The sequence below is a fragment of the Cetorhinus maximus genome, chromosome 5 (assembly GCF_964194155.1).
Source record: "Cetorhinus maximus chromosome 5, sCetMax3.hap1.1, whole genome shotgun sequence".
NCBI classification, from domain to species: domain Eukaryota; kingdom Metazoa; phylum Chordata; class Chondrichthyes; order Lamniformes; family Cetorhinidae; genus Cetorhinus; species Cetorhinus maximus.
The window spans coordinates 77,837,202-77,860,800 of record NC_135883.1 but is presented as its reverse complement, the minus strand read 5'-3'; the positions used below and the strand labels follow the sequence as shown (position 1 = coordinate 77,860,800).

The 23,599-nt window shown below is 48.8% G+C and overlaps 1 protein-coding gene across 1 annotated transcript in view; it reads right to left on the bottom strand.

The window, feature by feature from the left end:
• Nucleotides 1–7,380: 7,380 nt before the first annotated feature.
• Nucleotides 7,381–23,599, bottom strand: part of LOC144681112 (adhesion G-protein coupled receptor F1-like) — a 136,424-nt gene continuing 120,205 nt past the window's right edge. The window contains exon 11 of the mRNA XM_078542842.1: nt 7,381–7,487. Within this exon, the coding sequence (XP_078398968.1) occupies nt 7,381–7,487 (107 nt within the window). The remainder of the gene's footprint in view (nt 7,488–23,599) is intronic.

The window sequence follows — 23,599 nt, the reverse complement described above, 5'->3', positions numbered from 1 at the left end:
TGTTGCCATTTTGAATGATTGGTGGCAAGCTCCTCCCAGTCATTAAGATCAATGCTGCTGCACTTCAGGGAGAGCTTCAGAGTATCTCTAAAGTATTTTTTTTGTCCTCGCCTGGAACTTTGACCACTTGATAGTTAAGAAGAGGACCTGGCAGGGAGACAATTTTCAGCCATCCGGACACAGTGTCCTGTCTATCGAAGCTGAATTTGCAGATTTGCTTGAATGCTTGTGGAGCTGGCTTCAAGAAGGACACAACTGTTTATTCGACAGTCCTCCCATTGAATCCAGAGGATGTGACAGAGGCATTGCTGATTGAATTTCTCTAGCCCCCTTATATGTTGCTGATACACAGTCCAGCCTCACTGTGGTACAGGAGTGCAGTAAGGACAACTGCCCTGTAAATTAGGACTTTTGTTGATTTCCACAGGTCATTGTTGTCAAACACTCACTGCTGTAATTTGTAGCAGGCCGAGCTGGCATAGCTGATCCTTTTTTATTTCATTCGTTCATAGAATGTGAGCACCACTAGCTAGGCCATCATTTTTATTGTCCATCCCTAATTTCCCCTGAGAAGGTGGTGGTGAGCTGCCTTCTTGAACCGCTGCAGTCCATGTGGTGTAGGTACACACACAGTGCTATTAGGAAGGGAGTTCCAGGGTTTTGACCCAGTGACAGTGAAGGAACGGCGATATATTTCCAAGTCAGGATGGTGTGTGGCTTGGAGGGGAGCTTCCAGGTGGTGATGTTCCCATGCATCTGCTGCCTTTGCCCTTCTAGATGGTAGAGGTTGCAGGTTTGGAAGTTACTGGTGAAAGCCTTTGGTGAGTTGCTGCAGTGCATCTTGTAACTGGCACACACTGCAGTTACTGTGCCTCAGTGGCGGAGGGAGTTTAAGCTAGAGGATGGGGTGCCAATCAAGTGGGCTTCTTTTTCCTGGATAGTGTCGAGCTAGAGTGTTGTTGGAGCTGCACTCATCCAGGGCAAGTGTAGAGTATTCCATCATACTCCTGTGTACTTGCGCCTTGTAGGTAATAGCCAGGCTCTGGGGAGTCAGGAGATGAGTGACTCACCTCAGGATTCCCAGCTTCTGGCCTGCTCTCGTAGCCGCAATATTTATATAGCTAGTCCAGTTCAGTTATTGGACAATGGTAACCCCAGGATATTGATAGTGGGGGATTCAGCGATGGTAATACCATTGAATGTCAAGGAGAGATGGTTAGATTCTCTCTTTCTGGAGATGGTCATTGCCTGGCACTTATGGGGTGCAAATGTTACTTGCCACTTGTCAGCCCAAGCCTGAATGTTGTCCAAGTCTTGCTGCATATGGACATGGACTGCTTCAGTATCTGAGGATTTGTGACTGGTGCTGAACATTATGCAATCGCAGCCACTTCTGGCCTTATGCTGGAGTGAGGATCATTGATGAAGGAGCTGAAGATCCAGTGTTGTGCCCCTTTGTCAATGATGGTCTTTTGAGAGAGGTGATTTCCATGTTATGGGAAGTGCTCACATATTCTCGAGTCTCTCCTCAAATATATATGGGAGGTGGGATATTTGACTGACCAGGTAGGGGTTGATATATGAGTTTTGTTTTGGCAACATTCAAAGACAGGCTGAGTTTCTTGTATGCAGTATTGAAGAGATCAACAGTGACTTGCAAGTGGGCAATGACACTACAGTCAAACTGTGGATCATGTATATTTATGTGGCTAGTTTAATTTTGGCATGGAGGTGACTGAGGATAAAGATTTTTCCATCTTGACGACACTGTCGTCAGGTGGATTGTAACTAATATCACACAGCTTTGCTTGACCTCAGTCTTGATTTTGAAGGCATCTGTTTCAGATTTCTCACTCAACACAGTTTCAGCTATATCATCATGAAGCAGCTGCAGGGTTGTGATGAAGTTTCTTGGACATCTAAACCTTTGGAGTACAATCAAAGCATTGGCACCTCCTGGATTATGTCATTGTTTGGGGCAAAGATCTAAGTGACGTATGTATCACTCAATCCATGTGGGGGACTGATGCCTGCTCAACAGATCATCAACTTGACCGATCAGTGATGAGAATCCACCTAGCACCATCATAAATGGCCCTTCCATGGGCAAGGAGCTCCCAATGACATTGCTAAAGGGATCGTCAGAGCACACAAACCTCTTCAGCGCATCAAGGTGGCAATCCAAAGAGAGCTCAGTCGGTAAATATACCATCTAATGGGGTGCTATGCCAGACAGAAAGCCCCAGATTCAATCCTTGGTCTTTGCCAACAGGTTGGTAGGGCTTAGTGTCGGCATTCCTGAACTGTTCAGGGTGAAATAATGCAGGATTCGTGGACAAGGACAGGTTTGGGTTTGGTTATAATGTCCCATACCTGTCAATAGCCTGTAGACATAAACCAACCTGTCAACACCCATCTATGGATAATGGTATTCTTGCAAAGTTACTTTGGCTGATTGAATGAGTCAGTATTTTCAAAAGAGTAAGGGAGGAAATTGTTGGGGACGTCAATCAACCAAAAGTTATAATATTCATGACTCATTTTTAGCATGGAAGTTACCCAATCTGAAATTTTAGCTAAGATTAGTGATTATAATGTAAATTAAACCATTTCCTTAACGAATTATTAAAAGTTAAATTATTCAGGTACCAAAGCTCAAATTTTTCTTTTCGGTAGGCATTTTGGGAAAGTTTGTAGTTTGTGGTGTGGGTTTGGTGTTTGCTAGTCCATCTATCATTTAGGAATATTGAAATAAGCAGGCTTCAGACTGTGAGATGACCATTTTTTTATGTGATCATTTTTCCAGGAATCTGGATTTTTGAAAACATCCTGACTTGGAAATATATCCCCGTTCCTTCACAAGGGTCAAAATCCTGGAACTCCCTCCCTAACAACACTGTGGGTGTGCCTACACCACATGCACTGCAGCGGTTCAAAAAAGCAGCTCACCACCACCTTCCCAAGGGCAATTAGGGATGGGCAATTAATGCTGACCCAGCCAGCGAAGCCCACATCCTGTGAATGAGTTAAAAAAAAGATATGATGTTCATACCTGGGTTGGTATGTTATCTGTATGTTATCTGTAATCCAAAACTCAGGGTAACCATTGCTACCAGGAACATTAAACAAAAAAATGTAATTCAAAGTATTTTGTTATTATCTGAATTAAACTCTTGACACAAACCTTTTTAGTGGGTGTGGAAGAATGATCAAACAGGAAGAATAGATTTAAACTTGGTTGTGCTGAAAGAATACAGATTTTTTTTGGTAACTGGTTTTACACTTCAATCAACCTACCTGCCCTCAACTCCTTGACACAGTCCCAACACTTGTTTATTATTGGATCACATTGCCTAATCTTGAAATATTCCCATCTCAGCCATTTACTTGTATAAATTAAACAAATTTATACAAAATTATACGAGAGGACTAGAATATAAAAGCAGGGATATGCTGCTGAGGCTTTATAAGGCTCTGGTCAGACCACATTTAGAATATTATTGTTAGAATATTGGGCCCCGTATCTCAGGAAAGATGTGCTGGCCCTGGAGAGGGTCCAGAGGAGGTTCATGAGAATGATCCCAGGAATGAAAGGCTTAACATATGAGGAACGTTTGAGGACTCTGGGTCTATACTCGATGGAGTTTAGAAGGATGAGGGGGGATCTGATTGAAACTTACAGAATACTGAAAGGCCTAGATAGAGTGGACGTGGGAAAGATGTTTCCATTAGTAGGAGAGACTAGGACCCGAGGTCACAGCCTCAGAGTAAAGGGAAGACCTTTTAGAACAGAGATGAGGAGAAATTTCTTTAGCCAGAGAGTGGTAAATCTATGGAATTCATTGCCACAGAAGGCTGTGGAGGCCAGATCATTGAGTGTATTTAAGACCAAGATAGAAAGGTTCTTGATTGGTAAGGGGATCAAAGGTTACGGGGAGAAGGTGGGAGAATGGGGCTGAGAAACTTATCAGCCATGATTGAATGGCGGAGCAGACTCGATGGGCCGAATGGCCTAATTTCTGCTCCTATGTCTTATGGTCTAAATTATACCATTGATTTAAAGAGATTAAAGAGAAAAACCATGAATGTTGGAAAAACTCAACAGGCTTCTCCGCATTTGAAAGAGAGAACAGTTATTTTAGATAAGCATACTTTTGTGATGACTTTGATGATGGCTTGCACCTAAAACATTCAGCTATTTCTCTTTTTTAGTTGCTGACTGACCTGCTGTGCATTTCGACATTTCTATCCTTTGATGCTTTCCTCCAACATCTCATTCTATAAGTGTAAAACATTATTTGTCTTATGTATCAATTCTTATCTGTAAAAAGCAATTTCTACCAACAACGTACAGTTATACAGAGCCTTTCATGTAATAAAAACATCCCAAGGTGCTTTACAGGGATGTAACCGGGGAAACACATTCGGGCTGAAAATGTATGGTGGATTCCTAAGTACCAGGATGGGCCTATCCAGAACCTCTGCTGCTGACTCTCGCTGGGCACAGCTATAGGAAAATCTCCTTTGTGCAATGTAAAATTCAACCACCAAGACTAGAGTTATACCCGTAGGCTTTATCTGGCTGTGATTCAGACTACGCCCACCTCAAGTGGGGCTTCATACATTCATGCTCTTACAGGTCTACAGTCCAACAATCTTCAGCTGCTTCATTAATGACCTCCCTTCCATCATGAGCTCAGGAGTGGGGATGTTTGTTGATGATTGCACAATGTTCAGCACCATTCACAACTCCTCAAATACTGAAGCAGCCCAAGTCCAAATGCAACAAGACCTGGACAATATCCAGGCTTAGACTGACAAGTGGCAAGTAACATTCGTGTCACCCAAGTGCCAGGCAATGACCATCTCCAACAAGAGAGAATCTAACCATCACCCTTGACACTCAATGATATTACAATTACTGAATCTCTCACTATCAACATCCTGGGGGTTACCATTGACCAGAAACTGAACTGGACCAGCCATATAAATACTGTGGCTACAAGAGCAGGTCAGAGGCTAGGAATCGTGTGACAAGTAACTCACCTCCTGATGCCCCAAAGCCTGTCCACAATCTACAAGGCACAAATCAGGAGTGTGATGGAATACTCCCCACTTGCCTGGGTGAGTGCAGCTCCCACAACACTCAAGAAGCCTGACACCATCCGGGACAAAGCAGCCCGCTTGATTAGCACCACATCCATAAACATTCACTCCCTCCACCACTGACGCACAGCAGCACCAGTGTGTACCATCTACAAGATGCACTGTGGGAATTCACCAAGGCTCCTTCAACAGCACCTTCCAAACCCATGACCACCACCATCTAGAAAGGCAAGTGCAGCAAATAGATGGGAACATCACCACCTGGAAGTTCCCCTTCAAATCATTCACCATCCTGACTTGGAAATATATCGCCGTTCCTTCACTGTCACTGGGTCAAAATCCTGGAACTCCCTCCATAACAGCACTGTTGGTGTACCTACACCACTTGGACTGCAGCGGTTCAGAAAGGCAGCTCACCAGCACCTTCTCAAGGGCAAATAGGGATGGGCAATAAATGTTTGCCCAGGCAGCGAAGCCTGCGTCCCATGAATGAATCAAAATAGATGCAAAAATTCCATTCTTGCAAAGGTGACACTTTATGCATTGGCACAGACCCAGGGGTAATGTCCACTTCTTTATAAAACTAGAGAGACTCGATAATAAGATTTTTAAAGTACCCAATAAAATAAAAAAAACACTTCAGCAGTTTTAAACATAGCATTAATGTCAGATGGGGATGTACTCCAAACGATGGTAAACCCCAACACTTTGTCTTCGTGCATTCAAGATTCACATCAGCACCATCAGCATCAGTCCAAAGTTAGGCTGCTGCTTTTAGATTCATACACACCTGAACTCGCTTCATAGCGACAAGAAACTCACAGTAGAACGGCAACCATAATAGTTGAAGAACTTTAAAGGAGATGTGATTCCCCTAAAATCCTCTATTATTTCCAGATGCTAAGAGCCTGAATATTTCGAAGGGAGCATTATCTTCGTGCCAGAGTAATGGTAAACTATAGAGGATAAAGTTACGATCTCATTAAACATTACACACAAAGGAAATCTTCCTCGTCCCACAACGTTAAAGTGAAAATACTTGAGCAGTAATGTATGCTTTCTTTTTGAAAAAAAAATTGTTTTCAACACGCCTCATGTTGAAACGGGAACTCTTACCTACCTTCTCTCCGAGGAAAAGACTGATTCCGTTTAGATCACTGGCATCAGCTCTTGCCCAGTGTGAGGATCGCTGGAAAGATTCGAGCCCAGTTAAATATGGTAAAACACTTCCTCATCTGTTTGTATTGCTGAGAGTGACTTCAGGCTTATGCGCCGCCCCGCAGCCACAAGGCACACTGCTGAAGAAAGTATTCAGTTCCCTGAACTAGACACCGCGAGGGGAGGTGTGGTGGGGCCAGGGTGTACATGTATATCCAGTCTCTGTATGCAAAGTCTTATTCACTAACTCAGGATTGAGGCCTGTGCGTGTGAATTGAAGGGAAGGTATTCTTAAAGGTCGTCAAATTCCCATTCTTTCATTTATATATTCCTGTTAAACAAAGATGCCGCTTTATAACTCAGAACGGCAAAATAATGTTTTATCATGAGGCAGTTAAACGTGAAATTTATTCAGAAACAGAGCATCATACCTGAGCCTTGCAGAGGAACAGTGTGTAGAATGGCTGCAGCTCCACAGGCAACAGTTGCAGCGCGAATTGGAGCCCAACATTAGATCATGTACTGACAGTGAAGGTCACCTTGATTCTAATTGTTTATACCACTGTTTCCTTCCAAACTCCTGGTGACATCAACAGCACCTATAGTGGTCACACAGACCCAACAGATCGCTGGCACACTGTTTGCAAATGCATTATGTTTCCTATGGAAGCTGACAAGCGGGAAGAAAGAGCGTTGGAATTCGTGAAAATGGCTGGATTCAAGGAGGCACAGGGCATCATCGACTGCATCCACATAGCCCTGCAAGTTTCCCATCAGGAATCAATAGGAAGGGTGTCAACATTCAATTGACTATTCAATATTCAATATTCAGTCAGTGACAAGGAGTCATGCAGGCCTGGGTCTGGTTTCCAAACAGTCTTGATACATCCAAGCATATGAATTAGGGGCAGGAGTAGGTCATTTGGCCCCTTGAGCCTGCTCCATCATTAAATAAGATCATGGCTGATCTGATTGTTGCCTCAACTCCACATTCCGCCTAGCCCCAGTGCATTAATACTATGCTAGTTCTCAATACCTATTCAGTTCCACCCAGACCAGTAGGTGGCTGATTGGTAGCCCCTCACCAACTGGCTCAGGAGCCCTGGCTGCTTTCGTTCATGTTGTTTCCTTGCAGGTGCATGACTCAGTTTCTGGGAAATTTATTTTGATTTCAGAGTTTGAATTCATTTTGTGACCAATTGCGAGGACATCTTCAAGGATCTCTATGCACAACAAAAGAAAAACTATGAATTCAATAAAATGATAATTCTAACATTTGGGAAGGTCCTAGAGGTAATGTATAGATAGAAGTCTTTTCTGATGACTGTATGGCCTATTGAAGTTAACCAAATAGCTTCCTGTTTTCCATATTAATCTTGACGTTCACCAGGTCCATCATTTTTCAGTCTAAGTGGCAATAATAAGCAGCCAAGCATCAGTTCAGGAAAATTGGGATTGTCATTGATTTTGATGGATGGTGGAGATTTGATCATTGATTTAAATATTGTTTAGCAAGAGCAACAGTTGAGCAGTGCAAGTAGAACTGAAAATTTTGGCAGGGAGTAAGCAGTGGTATCAGTCAATAAGGACATAATTTCCTGGAACCTCTGTTCTACAATAACCAGGAACTTCATTGTGAGAGTGTACATTTTCAGGAAATTCAAGGCCAATGCGTGCCAGTGAACTGGAGAGTGGCCAAAGCAATATCCAATTTAAAAACAGAAGACAGAGCTAACTAAGCAGCTTCAGACCGGTTAGTGTAACATCTGTGGGAGGGAAATGTTTTTATTTCTAAGTAAAGATGAAAAAAAATCCAGATGAAGGGAAGTTAATTAAAAGTTCACCCACAGGCTATGTGTTCACCAGTAACTCTTCAGGTGGCATGGCGAGAAACACTACCATCTGAAAAATCCTGCCCATCCTTCACTACACAGACTACAGCGGTTCATGAAGAAGACCCACCACCACCTTCTCAGGGACAAATATAGTTGGGCAATAAATAATGGCCTTGCCAGTGACACAAACATCCCGAACAGAAATGTTTAAAAAGTTTAATAGCAAATAGAGAATCATTGATTGTACTAACTTATTAACCAAAGCACTGCCAATCTACATTCTTTGAAATACATCTTACTTATGCTTGCTAGAAGCTAGATATGTTCTTATGTTGGGGCCTGTCCTCTGCAGACAAAAGGAATCTGTCCAGGCATTGTGCCTTTTTTGAGTGAAGCAAAGGCTTAGAAGACAATAACTCCCTGGTGCATTCTCTATGCCAATGCCTTAACTAATCAGACTCAACTTACCATCCAATCAGTGCCCTTTTCTCAAGCAGTATAAATGTTGTTCCCTTTGAAATTTGGCGTTCTTGTGTCTGACATGATGAGTGCAAGATGTAAAGCTTCAACAGGATGTCTCTTTTTTGAGCAATACTCATTTATTAAATTTAACAAATTATGGCCTGGATGATCTGGTCAGCGGCAATGCTGGGTACATTGCTACTGCCTATGCGGGTTGGACAAATCTGAATTTGCCACCCATTTCTTCTGCGGTCTTCTGATCCAGGCCAAAGGAGAAAAAAGCAACACAGCATCTCCTAGGTAAGTCCAATGGATAGCAGTACAGTTGGGGGAAGGAGAGGACATGCCCCCTTTTTTATGGCACAGGCTGCTGTATTTAGGTAAGCTTTTAAAGGTCCAAGTCTTTTCCTGACTCTGTGTGGGTTAGTGAATGGGTGAGTAAATGAGTGAGTCAGCGAATGAGGAAGTGGGTGAGGTGGGTGAAGTGGGTGGATGGGTGAGGTGAATTTTGGTTGAGATAGATAGGGGATGAGTGGGTAGTAGGGTTTGTGGAGGGGGGGGGGTTGGTGGTTGAGAGTTCAGGTGGGCCAGTCAGGCCAGGTTGGGAGTAATGGCATGGTTGGGTGATTGGCCAGGTAGTCATGAAAAGTCATGGGGGTTGGGGGTGGATAGGTCTGGTCAGGTTCACAGTCAGGTGGCCGGGGGTAGTTGTGTTGGGTCAGAGGGGTAGTTGGGTTGGGTGGGAGGCTAGTTGGGTTCAGCCAGAGGGGCATTGGGTTGGGGAGGTAGTTGGATAGTCAGGGGGTAGTCGTTTGGTCGGGAGTTGGTTTAGACGGGTCAGGTTAGGGGTAGCCAGCTGGTCGGTGGGGTCGTCAGGTCGTTGGGATAATCGGGTGGTTGGTGGGTTTGTCGGGTGGTTGGTGGGGTAGTCAGCTCGGGTCGGGGTCGTTAGGTGGTTGGGGATAAGTCTGGTGGTCGGAGGGGTTGTCGGGTGATTGGTGGGGGCTGCAGGGGAAGAGATTGTGGAGTTACCCAGCTCTTAGGCCAGGCTTTAAACTGTTTAACATTTCCAGGATAAGTAACCAGGTAAGTCCCGGGTATCTAGCCCAAGTCTCCGCCCAGAGCTCAGGATCGGAGACATTTGCGGAGGGTCCCAACTGCTGGAAATCAGCCCATTGGAAGTTTAAACTTCCTGGGCAATTGCCACGTATGTCCACACATCTGGACTTCTGCAGGGTCCTGACGCACATTTCTTGACATACGTCCCATCTCCGACAATCCGGAGACAGGAATATTTGGGAAATGTTTCCTGTTGTGTGGATGAGCGTATGAATTGTTTGTTTTGATATAGTAAACGGATTTGCTTACTGAGCCAATTTTTTTTTATTACAGCCTTGTACACAATGGAGAACTAATTGATGAATTCTATGGTCAGAAAATGAGAACCTAGATTGAGAAGGCTTGTGAGAAATAAACAAGGAGGTAGCATATTTGAATGCTAATTAAGCGGCTGTATTGATTGAGGTGAAGTTGAATTATGAAAGGTTTATAGGCAAACCAAAGAAAGGTGGGTTATGAGCGTAAATTGTTTCTGAGGCATTAGGCAGAACTTTCCCAAATTGGCACCAAGTGTGGTAGCGGGCGGGTAAAACAACGTTTTACCTGCCGGCCACGATGGCGGGTTAACACGCTGTATCATCCCGAACCTGCCTCATTATTTATGCATTCTCGGGAAACACGCCGTTTCCATGGCAGGCGGGCTCTCATTCACCCGCCCGCCATCACGCTGCCGTTGCATCACGCCGGGCGCCATATTTAAAGTCCAGACATAAGCACACATCCCAGTACTTCCAGACCACCACTGCTGCATAGGAGACATGGCCCTGAAACTTAAAAAGACTGAAGCCCCCAGGTTCAGCAGCTCGAGCAACTTTTGGATGCCGTGGAGGCCCGCCGACATGTCCTCTAATTCTGCTCTGGCCGCAGGATGGATGGCAACAGCACTAATCCAGCTTCGGAGGTGGTGGCAGCGTTGGTCAATGCCAATGCCCTGCAGAGGAGGACAGCCACCCAGTGCCGCAAGAGGGTGAATGATCTCCTCCGTTCCACAAGCGTAAGTCACTCTTTTCATCACTCCCAACTCACTCATCTCATCACTCAATTCACACATTCACAAACCCATCACACATCCACAGGGCCCTCACTCACTGCCAGTGAAAGGGACATCACCATTCACTCTTTCACACACACCATCATCCTCCTCATCCCATCCATGGGACCATCCGCACAGGCCAGGCACACATCATCTGGCCCGGGAGGCGTCCTGATACACTCTCCCCATCTCTATCCATGCAGGACAAACTGGCTCACAACAGGAGGGAAAGATCACAGATAGGTGAAGGGATGCTGGAAATCAAAGTTCTGACAGAATTTGAAAACAGAGCCATCCAGTTGGTTGGTGAGGATCTGGACCAGTCCTGTGCTGACGGTGAGGTCGGCGCTGCTTTACCAAGTGAGGTTCCAGCAGTGCAACATCCATCAGATGGCTATGCTGTGAGTGATGTGTCCTCTTTCACAGGCCACTGCCATTCACTAATTATCTCCCCTTGCATTCACAGGCACATCTGATAAGCAGCCACAGAGTCCATAACCCAGGGCCTCAATCAAGCTCCGAAGAAACCTCTGAAGAGGAACGTGAAAGCACCCTTCCTGAAGTCCCATCACAGCGCTTACCCACACCCTCCACCAGCGCAGAGGCACACACCTCGGTGGGACCAAGCTTTAGAGTAGCCTCGGGATCCCAATCTGGTGAGCACATCGTGCTACAGCAGGCGGAGGCAGGGAGACCTTGGTCCAGGACATCAGTCATGCACTGCTGCGCGGGCTTAACTCCATTGCTGATGCCATAGTTGGCCTCCAACAATGTGTACGCGAGAGGGGTGCTGGGCAGCTCGATCTCTCTCCAATTACCCCTTCCGCTCACGGAGTCAGCCAGGGGCCCTCGGGCACCCATAGGGAGGTGGATCAGCAGGTGCACACTCCGGGGCCATCCACCCAGGTGACTCTGGGAATTACCGGCCCATCTGACCCCCCTCTTCCTGTGACCTCAGCAGCTCCAGCTCCACAGGCCAAGAAGGGTGCCACTGCCACACAGCAGGACCCTGAAAGCAGGCCGGGGCCTTCCAAGTCTTGGACCTCCAGAAGCCAAAGTCAGGGCGTCGCAGTCAGCAGGCTGCCTCCACCTCCGCTGTGGATGTCTGGGGAGCACCAAGACATAGTGGCAAGATTAGGAAAGTTAGGTAAAAGTAGTTTTACAGCCTGACCACAGGTGTTGATCACTTGTACATCCTGTTCACTACTGTAAATAAACTCAAGAATGTCTCCCTGCCTGTGGCTCCTTGTTCTGATGAGCAGTGTTCTTGTCACTCAGATGTGAAACCTTTCTGCACAGGATAAAAGGCAGGTGTCTCAGTTCAGGGCCTCTTCCCTGTGCTCTGTGCAGCCTTCAGACCACAGTGATGGTCCAGCCTCACACTCCCTGAAAACATTATTGATGCCTGCACCTCAGCGGTGCTGGTCATTGCTGCCAGAATGTAGTGGGCAGGCGTCACAGAGTTCTCTCATACTCTGTGTGCTCTCAGCACCTTTAAGGTGGGGCTGGCCCCCATCACACCAGCATCTGTGACCAGTGATGCTGTGCACTAGCTCCTGAAGGGCTGAGGTGCTGAAGGCGGACACAGCATCAGATGTGTCTAAAGTTTCATGCTGCGTCTCTGAGATGGCCCTGATCATGGAGCGCAAGCGAGCTGCCCTCGGCCAGACATGAGTCAGACATTCTCAGAGGCTATGTGAAGATCTATGGAGTGTCCTCACTGTCATCATCCTCCTGCGATTGAGTGACTATTAGGGCATCTCCATGACAGGAGCATTCTCACAGAGGGTATTGGTGCTGAGATAAGCCAGACTGAAGTCAAACATTCACAACTGTGATGTGAGGATCTACGGGGACACCTCGCTGCATGTCATCATCATCCTCCACAAATCTGGCAGCTATGAGGGCCTCCCGAGTGCACCTGCCTCATCTAGCCACTGCGAGAGCTTCATTCTCGTCACCACCGAGGGTCCCCTCACTCTCATCCCCATCGGTGTCCTCCTCATCGGAGGAGATGTTTAGCTCCTACATCTCCTCCCCAGCTCCTCTACCCATTGCAGTGCCAGGCTGTAAAGGGCACAGCAGATGATGATGACGTGTGACACCCTCTGCGGACTGTATTGCAGGGCTCCACCAGCCTGGCATAGGCACCGGAACCACATCTTCAGCATCCTGATGGTCTGCTCCACCAAGTTGCGAGCTGCAGCATGAGCCTCATTATAGTGTCGCTCTGCTGCAGTCTGAGGCCACCACACGGGTGTCATCAGCCACGGCCTCTGTGGGTAGCCCTTGTTCCCAATGAGCCAACCCTGCAGCCTCTGCAAGGACCTGCGAGCGACTCAGGATGTAGGTGTCATGCACACTCCCTGGAAACCGTGCACAGACCTGCAGGATATGTTTCTGGTGGTCGCATGCCAGCTGCACATTCAGTGAGCAAGACCTGAGCGCCACATGAGTGCAGTCAATTGCACCCTGCAGCTGTGGGAATCCCGGGATCAGGGCAAATCCAATGGCCCTTGCGTCCTGGCTGTCCCGGTCCTGGGTGAAATACACAAAGTTGTGTGCCATGGAGAAGATGGCATCCGAGACCTCATGGATGCATTTGTGTGTGGCAGATTGTGAAAGACCACAGAGGTCACCTGTGGAGCCCTGAAAGGAGCCACTGGCATAGAAATTAAGTGCCGCAGTCACTTTCACAGCCACTGGCAGTGGACACTCCATGTCCCCTTGGCACCAAGTCCTGCAGTAAGTGACAGATGTGAGCCACCAGGTCCCTAGACATGCGCAGTCGTTGGCGACACTGGTTCTCAGTCATTTGCAGGAATGGCAGGCGGTGTCTATTGACCCTGGGTGTCACTAGGCGCCAACCAGCCACGGGTCACTGTCGCTCCTGGGCAGTGTGTGTGGGAGCCCCTGTTCCCCTTCTTCATGAGGTTGCTGCTCCTGTCTTTGTGCAGCCAGGAGCCTCAGTCACTCTCTCCGTCTTCTATGGTCTCTGTAGGCCATCAGGCATACAGCTAGGTCACCAGGCTCCATGATCCTTATGTGGTCCTCCTTCAGCATGAAAGAGAGAGAGACGTGGTTTTCAGTGCTGTACTTAACACCTTTCCTGGCCCTGTGTGACTGCCCCTTAATGCTTCCCGGAGAGTGCTGGTCACCCCTCAGATGGCCAGAGATGAGTGCGCTGCATGGCTGCCCTGTCAACCTGCGACATGGGGGACACTGATCCAAACCAGGATGCTGAGATTGCAAGGGGTTGTGAGCACCTCCAGCAGTGACTGTTACATGGCCAGCGTTGGCGAGAAGATTGTACAACGTGTGCAGCCCAACTGCTCCGGGGTCCAATAAAGTGGCGGCGGACTCGAAGTCTCTGCCGGGGGTGTGGGGGCGCAGGGAGCAGCGGGGTAAGGTATGGAGCACTTGGTGGCCCTTTGGTGCCTCCTTGTTGCTTGCATGGGCAGGCAGGCTAGGAGCCCGACCCCAATCATATCACTGCGGCTGCGCCTGATGTCTTAATTGCAGAGGAATGGTCAGTTTATACAGGTGTCCCTAATGCGCAGCCACTTCCCTCGCTTACCCTGCCCCCCCCACCTCGATTGCCTTTGCACAGAATGCAGCGCCAGGGCAGCACTTGACACTCCCCCCGACCCTTCAGCAGTCGCCTCCGAGGCTGGCCAGCGCTTGCCCCCAGTCACCCTCCCACCCCTCAACAGTCGCCTCCGAGGCTGGCCAACACTTGCCCCAGACATCCCCCACCGCTCAGCAGCCGCCTCCGAGGCTAGCTAACGCTTGCCCCAGGCGTCTTCCCACTCCTGAGCAGTCGCCTCCGAGGCTGGCCAGCACTTGCCCCCAGACACCCCTACCCCTCAGCAGTCACCTCCGAGGCTGGACAGCACTTCGCCCCAGACATCATGGACGTGGATGAACCATACGGCGGGGTTCCAAGAGCCTGGCGGGATGGCCTTTTAATTATATGCTAATGTATTACAATTAGCTCCCCGCCAACTGATGGGAAACGCGGCCCACCATAGGCGGGCTGAGCGGAAGATAGCGACCTGCCTTCACACCATTGTGAAGTGAGTCCCACCATATTTTCTGTGCATGCCACCTATCACGCCTGCCACCAGCGGGCTCGGAAAATCCTGCCCATAGATTTAAACAGACCCCCGGCAAAGCCCACTGTGGGCAGTCGAATTCAAAATGTGTTTCTTTCAGCTCTGGGTCCTTGCAGACAGCAGCTTGAGGCTTATAGGCCAGAGGCTTTAGATCTTAGAATCCCTCCTCTTTTACTAACAGCCTTTTCTTCCTTTATACATATTTTCCTCTTTGAATGCATATTTTCATTGTATCACTAGGCTTTTTTGAACTTTACCTCTGCTAACAATAAAACCCTCTCATAATACCAATTTTATTAGTAAGCTTTGGTAAAAGTAAACACATTGTTTGACTTCTTCTGGCTAGGTGTAATATTTCACCCATTCTTTTAAATAGTTTATTTAAAAATGCAAATTGCCCCCTTTTCACTTCATCTTGTAACTTCCCTATAATTACCTACTTAACATTTCAAGCCTACTTCGCTTCTATACATCAGAGCCTCTAGGCCAGCTGCTTTAATCCAAGTAAGACACACACACACATACACACACACACGGAGACACCACTAGAACTCTATGTTAAAATAATTTCCAATAACATTATGGACATTATTATATCTTCTTGATAGCGAGAAGGCCAAAAATCAGTTTCACGATGTCCTGACACCAGTTTGCAATCATCCACTCCACCTGTCAATGGCGGGCTGCCTTTGCCACTGCTGCGCATCGGGAACATCATTTTAAAACATCTCTAAATAATTAGAAGCCCTACTGCCAGAAACATCCTCCCATGCTGGATCATCCAGGCGCATTGACAGGAAACCACGTCGGCCTAGACAACGTCTTGACAAGTGTGACGTGCAGAAGTTGGGACTTACCGTTAGGGCCTTGCTCACATGGCGGACATCCGAGGTGCAGAAGATGCTGCAGCTACCGGGCTCTGGAGGAACACGTGCATCACATGGATTTTCATGGTCATGTCTCCATCACAAAGCAGCTCACGGAAGGTGGGAGGTATCCATTGATGTCTGAGGTCTGTTTTGGGACATCAGGTTCTTGGCCAATGGCTGCTATGGCTGATCGTCGGGGGAGTGGAGAGGAAGGTCTAAGCTTGACTGGGAGAGGAGGCTGTACTGGAGGGCGGGGTGAGGTTGGGAGGGAGGGAAAAATGGTATCGGGGCGTTGAGGTTGGGAGGGGAGGGAGTATAGAGGGGAGGATGGTATAACGGGAGAGAATGTGGCAACTGAGGAGGTAGGTGTAAAGGGAGAGGAAGGTGTCAGGGAAGGAGTTCGGAGAGGGAAAGGAGTTCAAGGGGAGGAAGGAGCCTGGGGGAGGAAGGAGTTTGGAGGGGGGAAGGAATCCAGCGGAGGAAGAGGAAGGAGGAAGGAATAAAGGTGGAGGAAGGAGTAACAGGGTGGGGTTGTCCAGGTGAGCGTGCAAGGGAGGAGTTTGTGGAGCTGGTGACTGCCTCCTGGGGAGCAAACTGAGGGTGGGCATGGTAGGAGAGAATGGTGAGTATGAGAGAGGGCAGAGTGAGCTGGTAAGGTGGGAGAGTGAGGTTGTGGCTGTAGGGGTAGAAGGCACAGTGAGGGTGGTTAGTGGGGACTCGAAGGCAGACAGGCCCTCCGGGCAGGAAGGAGGAGGTTGGGGACATTAATGTGGGTGGGGGTGGGATTCTCAGAAAGGTAGGGAACATGCACATTCACCTGGATATCCTGGAATGACAAGGGTTCAGGTTGGTAGATGACAGTGGGGAAGTGGAAGGTGATGCCAGGGGGGTCAACAGTGATGGGGGAAAGGACATGGGTGGCTCGGGGAGGGGAAAGGACGGGGGAGCTGAAAACATACTTAACAACCACCAGGCTTCTGAGATCGAAAGTGAGCGGAGCCTCGTGTTGGATGGGCACAGGTGCTGCATGGGAGTGTGGTCAGTGGGTGGGTGGAGATGCAGGTCAGCTCAGATGGACAACTGAAAGCAAACCCCAGCATCAGCATTGAGAATGCTCCGAATGATGAGTGTGATGGAGGAAGGCTCTGTGTGGGTGGGAGAGTGCTTGCATTAGGCTCTGAAAGGCCCTGCCACACACACACTTCTCCCTCCAGAATCACCCGTGGGCCGGCTGTGTGCAGCTGAACTGCTAGTGGGGGAGATGCAGAGGAAGGATTCGCGAAGCCTGTCAATGAAGCTGAAAGACACCATTGCACATTACTCAGTGAAAATGAATATATTTTCAGATTAGAAAGTGACAAAATATGTTCATCCATGAAACCACTTGTGATCAGAAATTCTTAACTTTTCTAGGCCTACCACGTCTTCTAGGTGCTGCCCTGACATCCACAGCAGGGGTGGGGACAGCCTGTACAATGTTTGGTCCTGCTGCCTCTGATGGCTTTAGCATGGGTCCTCTGGAGAGCCGAGGCCTTGAGGGGCCCGACTTTCTTTGGCTGCCCTCCTTTGGGCTAGCTGCTCCCTCTGCGATGATGGAGGATGAGGTTGAGGGGGTCACAGGCAAAGGGGACTCAGAAAGAGAGGCCAGGGCCCCGGCCTGGCTCCTGAAGGAACGTCGAAGTGCCCTGATTCCCTCTCGCATTGCCACTGCAGGAACTCACCCATGGCTGCCACGATGGAGGGCAGGTCTGCATGCACTTCTGGATTCTGCTGGGCCAGGGTCTCCATAGCGTCCGCCATCCTTCCCATGGAGACCTCCATACACAAACATGTGGGCATCACTTAATCAGAGAGCAGGCAGACACAATTCTCTGACTTGCGTGCTACTCTACTGAGGGCTTCCAGCAGCTCTGCATGATGCTCCCCTGCCTTCCGCTGACTCTCCAGGATGAGTTGGTAGGCCGAATCCAGAGGCTCTTCATCTGACTTGGACCTCACAGATGCCTCTTCCCCAGCAGTCCTCCAAGTGCCGGGGAGCTCAACTGAACCTGCCTCCTCTTGCTGCGGACACGTGTCCTTGCAGTGACCAACAGATTGTGAACCTGCAATGGAGTGCAGGTCTGCATGCACTCAAGGTCCCACCGAGGTGTGTCTCTCTGCACTGGTGGTGGTTGTGGGTCAGCACTGTAATAAGTCTTCCAGGCTGCTTATTTCCAGCTCTTCAGTCGAGGAGGTGTCCACTTCGCTGGAGGTGCGGACCTGGATGGAGATGAAGGACTGGCTGGCTGAGGCCGTCGGTCACTTGGCAGAGCTCCCTGTGAACCAAAGCAGACATAATTAGTGCATGGAGCACAGTCATAAGCAGGAAAGAGAGCACTCACAGTTGCATTGAGAGAGAGATGATGTTGTCACAGGCAGGGTCCAAATCCTCACCAGTCTGCTTGATGGCACACTCCTCAAAGTGAGTGAGGGGCCTAATGTGGGCCACTCCAACCCTAGTCTAGATCCTCTCCCTGCTGTTGTGAGCTAACTTCTCCTGCAAGAAAACAGATGGAGAGAGTATAAGCAGGACACATGGCACTGCGCGGAATGTTTGTGTGCTGAGCAGAGCCATAGACGGGATGAGGATGTGAGCTCCAGAGGATATGAGCCTGATGGAGATGTGAGAGTGTGTGTGAGAGTTAGTGGTGTTGTCCCTTAGTTGTGAGATCCCTGTGGATGTGTGATGGGTTTGTGAGTTAAGAGTGATGAGAAGAGTGACTTACCCTGATCAAACGGATGAGATCATTCATCCTCTTCCTGCTTTGGGTGGCTGTCCTCTTTTGCAGGGCATTGGCACCGACCACCTTTGCCACTGCCTCCCATGCTGTATTGGTGGCCTTGCTTGCCGGTCCTGCCCAGAGCAGGAGTAGAGGACATCGCGGCGGACCTCCAATGCATCCAGTAGGTGCTCAAGGGAGGTGTCGCTAAATCTGGGGGCGGCACATTTCCTCCTTTTGGCAGCCATCAGTTCTCAGCAGCTTCCTATCCCTTGAAGAGTGCTAGCTCTTTGCAGGGGCGGCCTTTAAATATGGTACACGGTTTACTGAAGGACTGAGGTAACAGCGGGGCATGTGAATTAGAGGCCGCCCTGCCAGTGACCCGGCATGTTTCAGGTGGCTGCATAATTAAGGAGGTGGGAATGGGACGATATGGCATGAAAAGCCGCCATTGCAGCCGGCGGGTGAAATATCCTTTTTCCCGCCTGCTGCAACACTTGATGCAAATATGGGACGATTCTGCCCCATGTCCCCAGACCATTAGCCTGAACTTCTGGATTGCTAGTCCAATGTCATTACCACGATGGCAGCACCTCCCCCAGAAAGAATTGAATCGATCACTGTAAGATATTTCTGACCTGTATTTGTCAATTGGACAGTTTCAATATGTGACTCATGCGCCTGGTACTTTCCTATTAAAAAATTTATACTCTTAGAATGTCAAACAAATATCACCAGATACAACAACAACAACTTGCATTTATCTAGTATTCATCACATGCAGGAAGATATAGCATTTTGAACTGGGAAAAAAGATATAGTAGACACTGAACTTAGGAAAGGGGGAAAATAGAGAAGCTAGTATTTGGAACCAAAGGCATGGTCAAAGAGGAAGGTTTGGAGGTTGTTAAAATCAGGTGACAAGAAGAAAGTAACTGGTAGAGAGTTGAAGAGGGCAGGAGCGGTTAAATGAGTGTATTGTTAGTCAACAAATACACAGTTACAACTGACCGACTGTAGCTCTTCAAGTTACAAGGAGACCCGGAAAAAGAGCCTTATGAACTTGTGCATTGCAGACCAGCTCTCTTGATAAAACACTGCAGTTGACCGGCCCATGTGGAGGCAAACACTGACATTTGGTTGAGTGTGTTTTGAGGACCACCTGTGCCATACTCACAATGTCCAACGTGGCTAGAGGAAAGCCAGAGGTAACATAGCCGAATAAACTCCCCCAATTACCAAACTGACAGATCTGTGGACGTCCATGCCAGTCTCGCATCGACCCTTCAGCCATGAGACAACTCACAGAAGACAATGAAGTCCTTGCAGCTTGGACATGATGGAATAAAGAGGAGCCTATCACCGTTCAAGGAGAAGTAAAATAATCAGCTTTACTTCTGCTTCACTCCACTGGACAAGCACAGTGCCTGTTTACTTCTTCATAATATTTCATGAAGATTTGTCTCTGTACTGTTGGTGGAAATAGTCAATTTCTACTCTTAAAAGAGTCAGGAATCTTTCCAATCAAAGTTGTTGCTCGTTGAGTCATTTTGTGAGACAGGTGAACAGCAAGATATTGGGAATGAAGTGAATGTTTGGGGAATGAGAGACATTGGGCGGAATTTTCCAGTCCTGGTGCGGCAGGGGCCGGATGGGGGGCAGAAAATGCAGCGAGCCATTCGAAAGTCCATTCACTTTGGTGGGACTGGAAGATCCTGCCAGCAGGAGGGGCTGGAAAATAGAAACAGAGAAACATGTAGTGGGCCCTTAGTAACATCCTACAGGTGGAGGGCAGAGGAGAGGAAGGCTGTAACTGATCATGTCAAGTGGATATGCATTCCAAACATGCGGAAAATTTATTATTTGGGGCGCCTAGCAAAAATAATAAAATATTTTTAATATGGTTAGTATGCTGTGACAAAATTTACAAGAAAATTATAACCTTATCACAGGCTTTTTCATGATTTATTTTTAGTACTCCGATTTTTCAAGTTTGCATATTTATGTGCATTTTTAAACAAATTGGCAATAATTAACATTTGTTTTAATTTAATAAAACACAAAAATGGTTTAAAATGTAAATCTATGTTCAGTATTGTATGGACTATGACTATGTTGAAGAAACTGATACTAGATGGTTCTGCTTCTAGCATCTGATACAAATGTTTATCAATACTGCATTTTTTAAAATTTGTTCATGGGATGAGGGTGTCACCGGCTAAGCCAGCATTCATTGCTCAGAAGGCATTTAAGAGTCAACCACTTTGATGTCTTGAGTCACATGTAGTCCAGGACATTAGTGAACCTGATGGGTATTTACAACAATCTGCAATGGTTTCACCATCGTCACCAGGCTTTTAACTCCAGATATTTATTGATTTCAAATTTCACCATCTGCTGTGGTGGGATTCAAACCTGGGTCCCTAGAAAATTACTCTGGGTCTCTGGAATGCTTGGCAAGTGACAATACCGCTGCACCACCCCACTTTGCATTATGTAAACATGTCCTTGTAGTGCTCCTTTATATCCTGTAGGTGGTGCTGTGTGTACAGTAGGATCATTTAAACAATTAAAGGATCTGCCTGTCCAACCTTAAGGTTGGCGGATCGGCCAGGAGCCCCGGTGGCAAATAGAAAAAACATGAAACCTCATCCAGCGGCGAGATGAGGTTTCATGCAGGGTTTTAAAAAGTTTAATAAAGTTATAGTGTAAATTATGAACATGTCCCATCTCATGTGACATTGTCACATGAGGGGGACATGTTAGGGAATTTTTTTTCTATTTTTAATCTTTTTCAAAGTGTCAGCGATCTCCCTGAGGCTGCTATGCTTAGCCTCAGGGAGATGTGCGCTCTTTCGTGCGCATTCGTGAAAGAGCGGACTCTCAATTTCAGAGATTCCCCCCCCGCCCGCTCAGGGAGCGCGTAGCGCTTCCCGCCTGACGTCATGCTGGACAGGCCTTAATTGGGCCGCCCACATAAAATGGCTGCGGGGCCCGCTTCTCCGGCGGGGATCGGCTCCCCGCCCGCCGGAGATTGGGTCGGGCCCGCCCACCCGACGGGCAGAAAATTCTGCCCTGGACTGAATTTTCTGGCTGGCGGTGGGGGGGGGAGGCGGAGCCACCTGCGATCAGGTCCGCATCGCCATTTTACGCAGGCAGGTCAATTAAGGCCCACCCAGCGTAATGCGCGGCTCCTGAGGAAAGCGGGAGTGGGCAGGCGGCGGCGGGAGTGCATTGTCCGCCGGGCCCAATAGCGACCCAGCGGCCTGTTTCTCAGAAGCACTGGCAGCCTTTACAAGGCTGCTCACAATGGCAAGTGGAATGGCTCACCAGAGGGCAGCGGGGCAGGCCAGGCTGGGGGGTAGGGTGGGGGGCACTGTGCCCCTCGTTTTTCCGATGACTGCCTTGCTGCCCTGCTCGAAGAGGTGGCAGCACGGCGAGAGCTGCTGGTTCCCCAGGATGGAAGGAGGAGGCCCCCCCACATGATGAAACGTACCTGGGAGGAGGTGGTGAGCTCACGCAATATGGTACAGCGCACCTGGATCCAGTGTCGCAAGCGCTTCAACGACTTGTTGCGCTCTTGCAGGGTGAGTACCGTGTTGGCATTGGGCATTTAACCCAGCAGGTCGGCTTACCCCCCCTGCTGCCCCCGCTCCCCCCCTCTCCAAGTCTGAGTGTAGTGACTGCATTGAATCATTGACGACTTGTGTCCTTCGCTGGGTGGGCCAGCAGATATTGCCCATGCCGAGGTCAGCCTGAGAGGGTGGTAATGAGATATGTTTTGCCCCCGCAGCATGTGGTACACTGAAACCCACATTACTGTTTTGGGGGCAACCTGGAGGAGCTGCACCTTGGCGCAGAGCTGGAACTGCAGGACATGTCCAAGTCAGGGTGATGAGATGCTGGGAGGGGAGCTTCAAGGTGGTGTAGCAACGAACCATCTGCTGCCCTCTGCACTCCACGTGCTTGTGCCTCCTTGCCATGGAAGGATATACTGTGTGGTGCCTAATGCGATGTAGGCAGCATGTGGCCAAGGGTGGGTGGGGGGGTGGGGAGCAGGTCCAACATCTTTGTGTGAGTGTTCGGCAGCAGCGGGGTGAGGAGGCACTGGGACCCTGATATGTCCCACTCTGATTGGGGTGGGCCATGCGCAAACAGAGTCCATGTGCAATTTGCACTAATCAATGCTCTTCTCTCATTTTCAGGAGAAGAATGTTCATAACACAGCAGAGCGTACGAGGACTGGTGGAGGCCAGGCGCAGATCGCCATTCTTAGCTACTTCGAGCAGGAGGCGCTGGATCTGGAGAGGTGCCATGCGCCAAGGTTCGCTGGTGTCAGTGAGGCTGAGGTGCCACGGCCAGGTATTTATGCCCAACAGTGAGGTCACCATTGTTCTCCCAACACCCATAGCACTGTTGAATGTTAATTGATTTAATTTTGCAACATGGCTTGACCATTGCTTATGGAAGGATGAGCGCAATATGATCCGGGAGATGGGGATGCACTTTGACATTGTCTCCACACTAAGTGATCCACTGTCCTTGTTCTTCCTTTCAGCATCATCGGAACAGGGCCGGGAGGAGGAACAGCAGAGGCCCCCTCTCACACCTGGGGGCCCTGAAGTCTCACCAGCATCACACCATTTCTGCGAGGCAGACACCAGCTAGCATCTCGGTGGGAATTCGAACATCAGCTATGTCCCAGGGCACAGTGGTGAGGGCACTTCACACTCACTGGAGGAGCTGGCAGAGACAGAGAGTGCCCATGGCGCCAGCAGTTGGAGGACTGCAGGGGACCAGGCACATGCTCAGTCGGTGCTTGATGATGTGCCTCTGGAGTCGTCCACGACGCAGCAGGAGCAGGAAATGCGGCCGGGTGTGCGGGAGCATCTGGGGGAGATACATGAGGCTATGCTTGGCTTGGTGTCCGTGGCAGAGAAGCCTACGTGGACGCTTGCCAAAGCAATGAGCCACAGGCCAAAGGGCGACCGCCAAGGTCATCATGGCCAACAGGGCAGCAGAGCGAGCAGGCTGTCTCAGATGCCATTCCGAGTGATGGGGCAGCACCAAGGTGTAGCACTGGGAAACAAACACATAAGGCATCTTAGGCACACCATAGGTTTTTCACTGGTGCTTTTGTGTT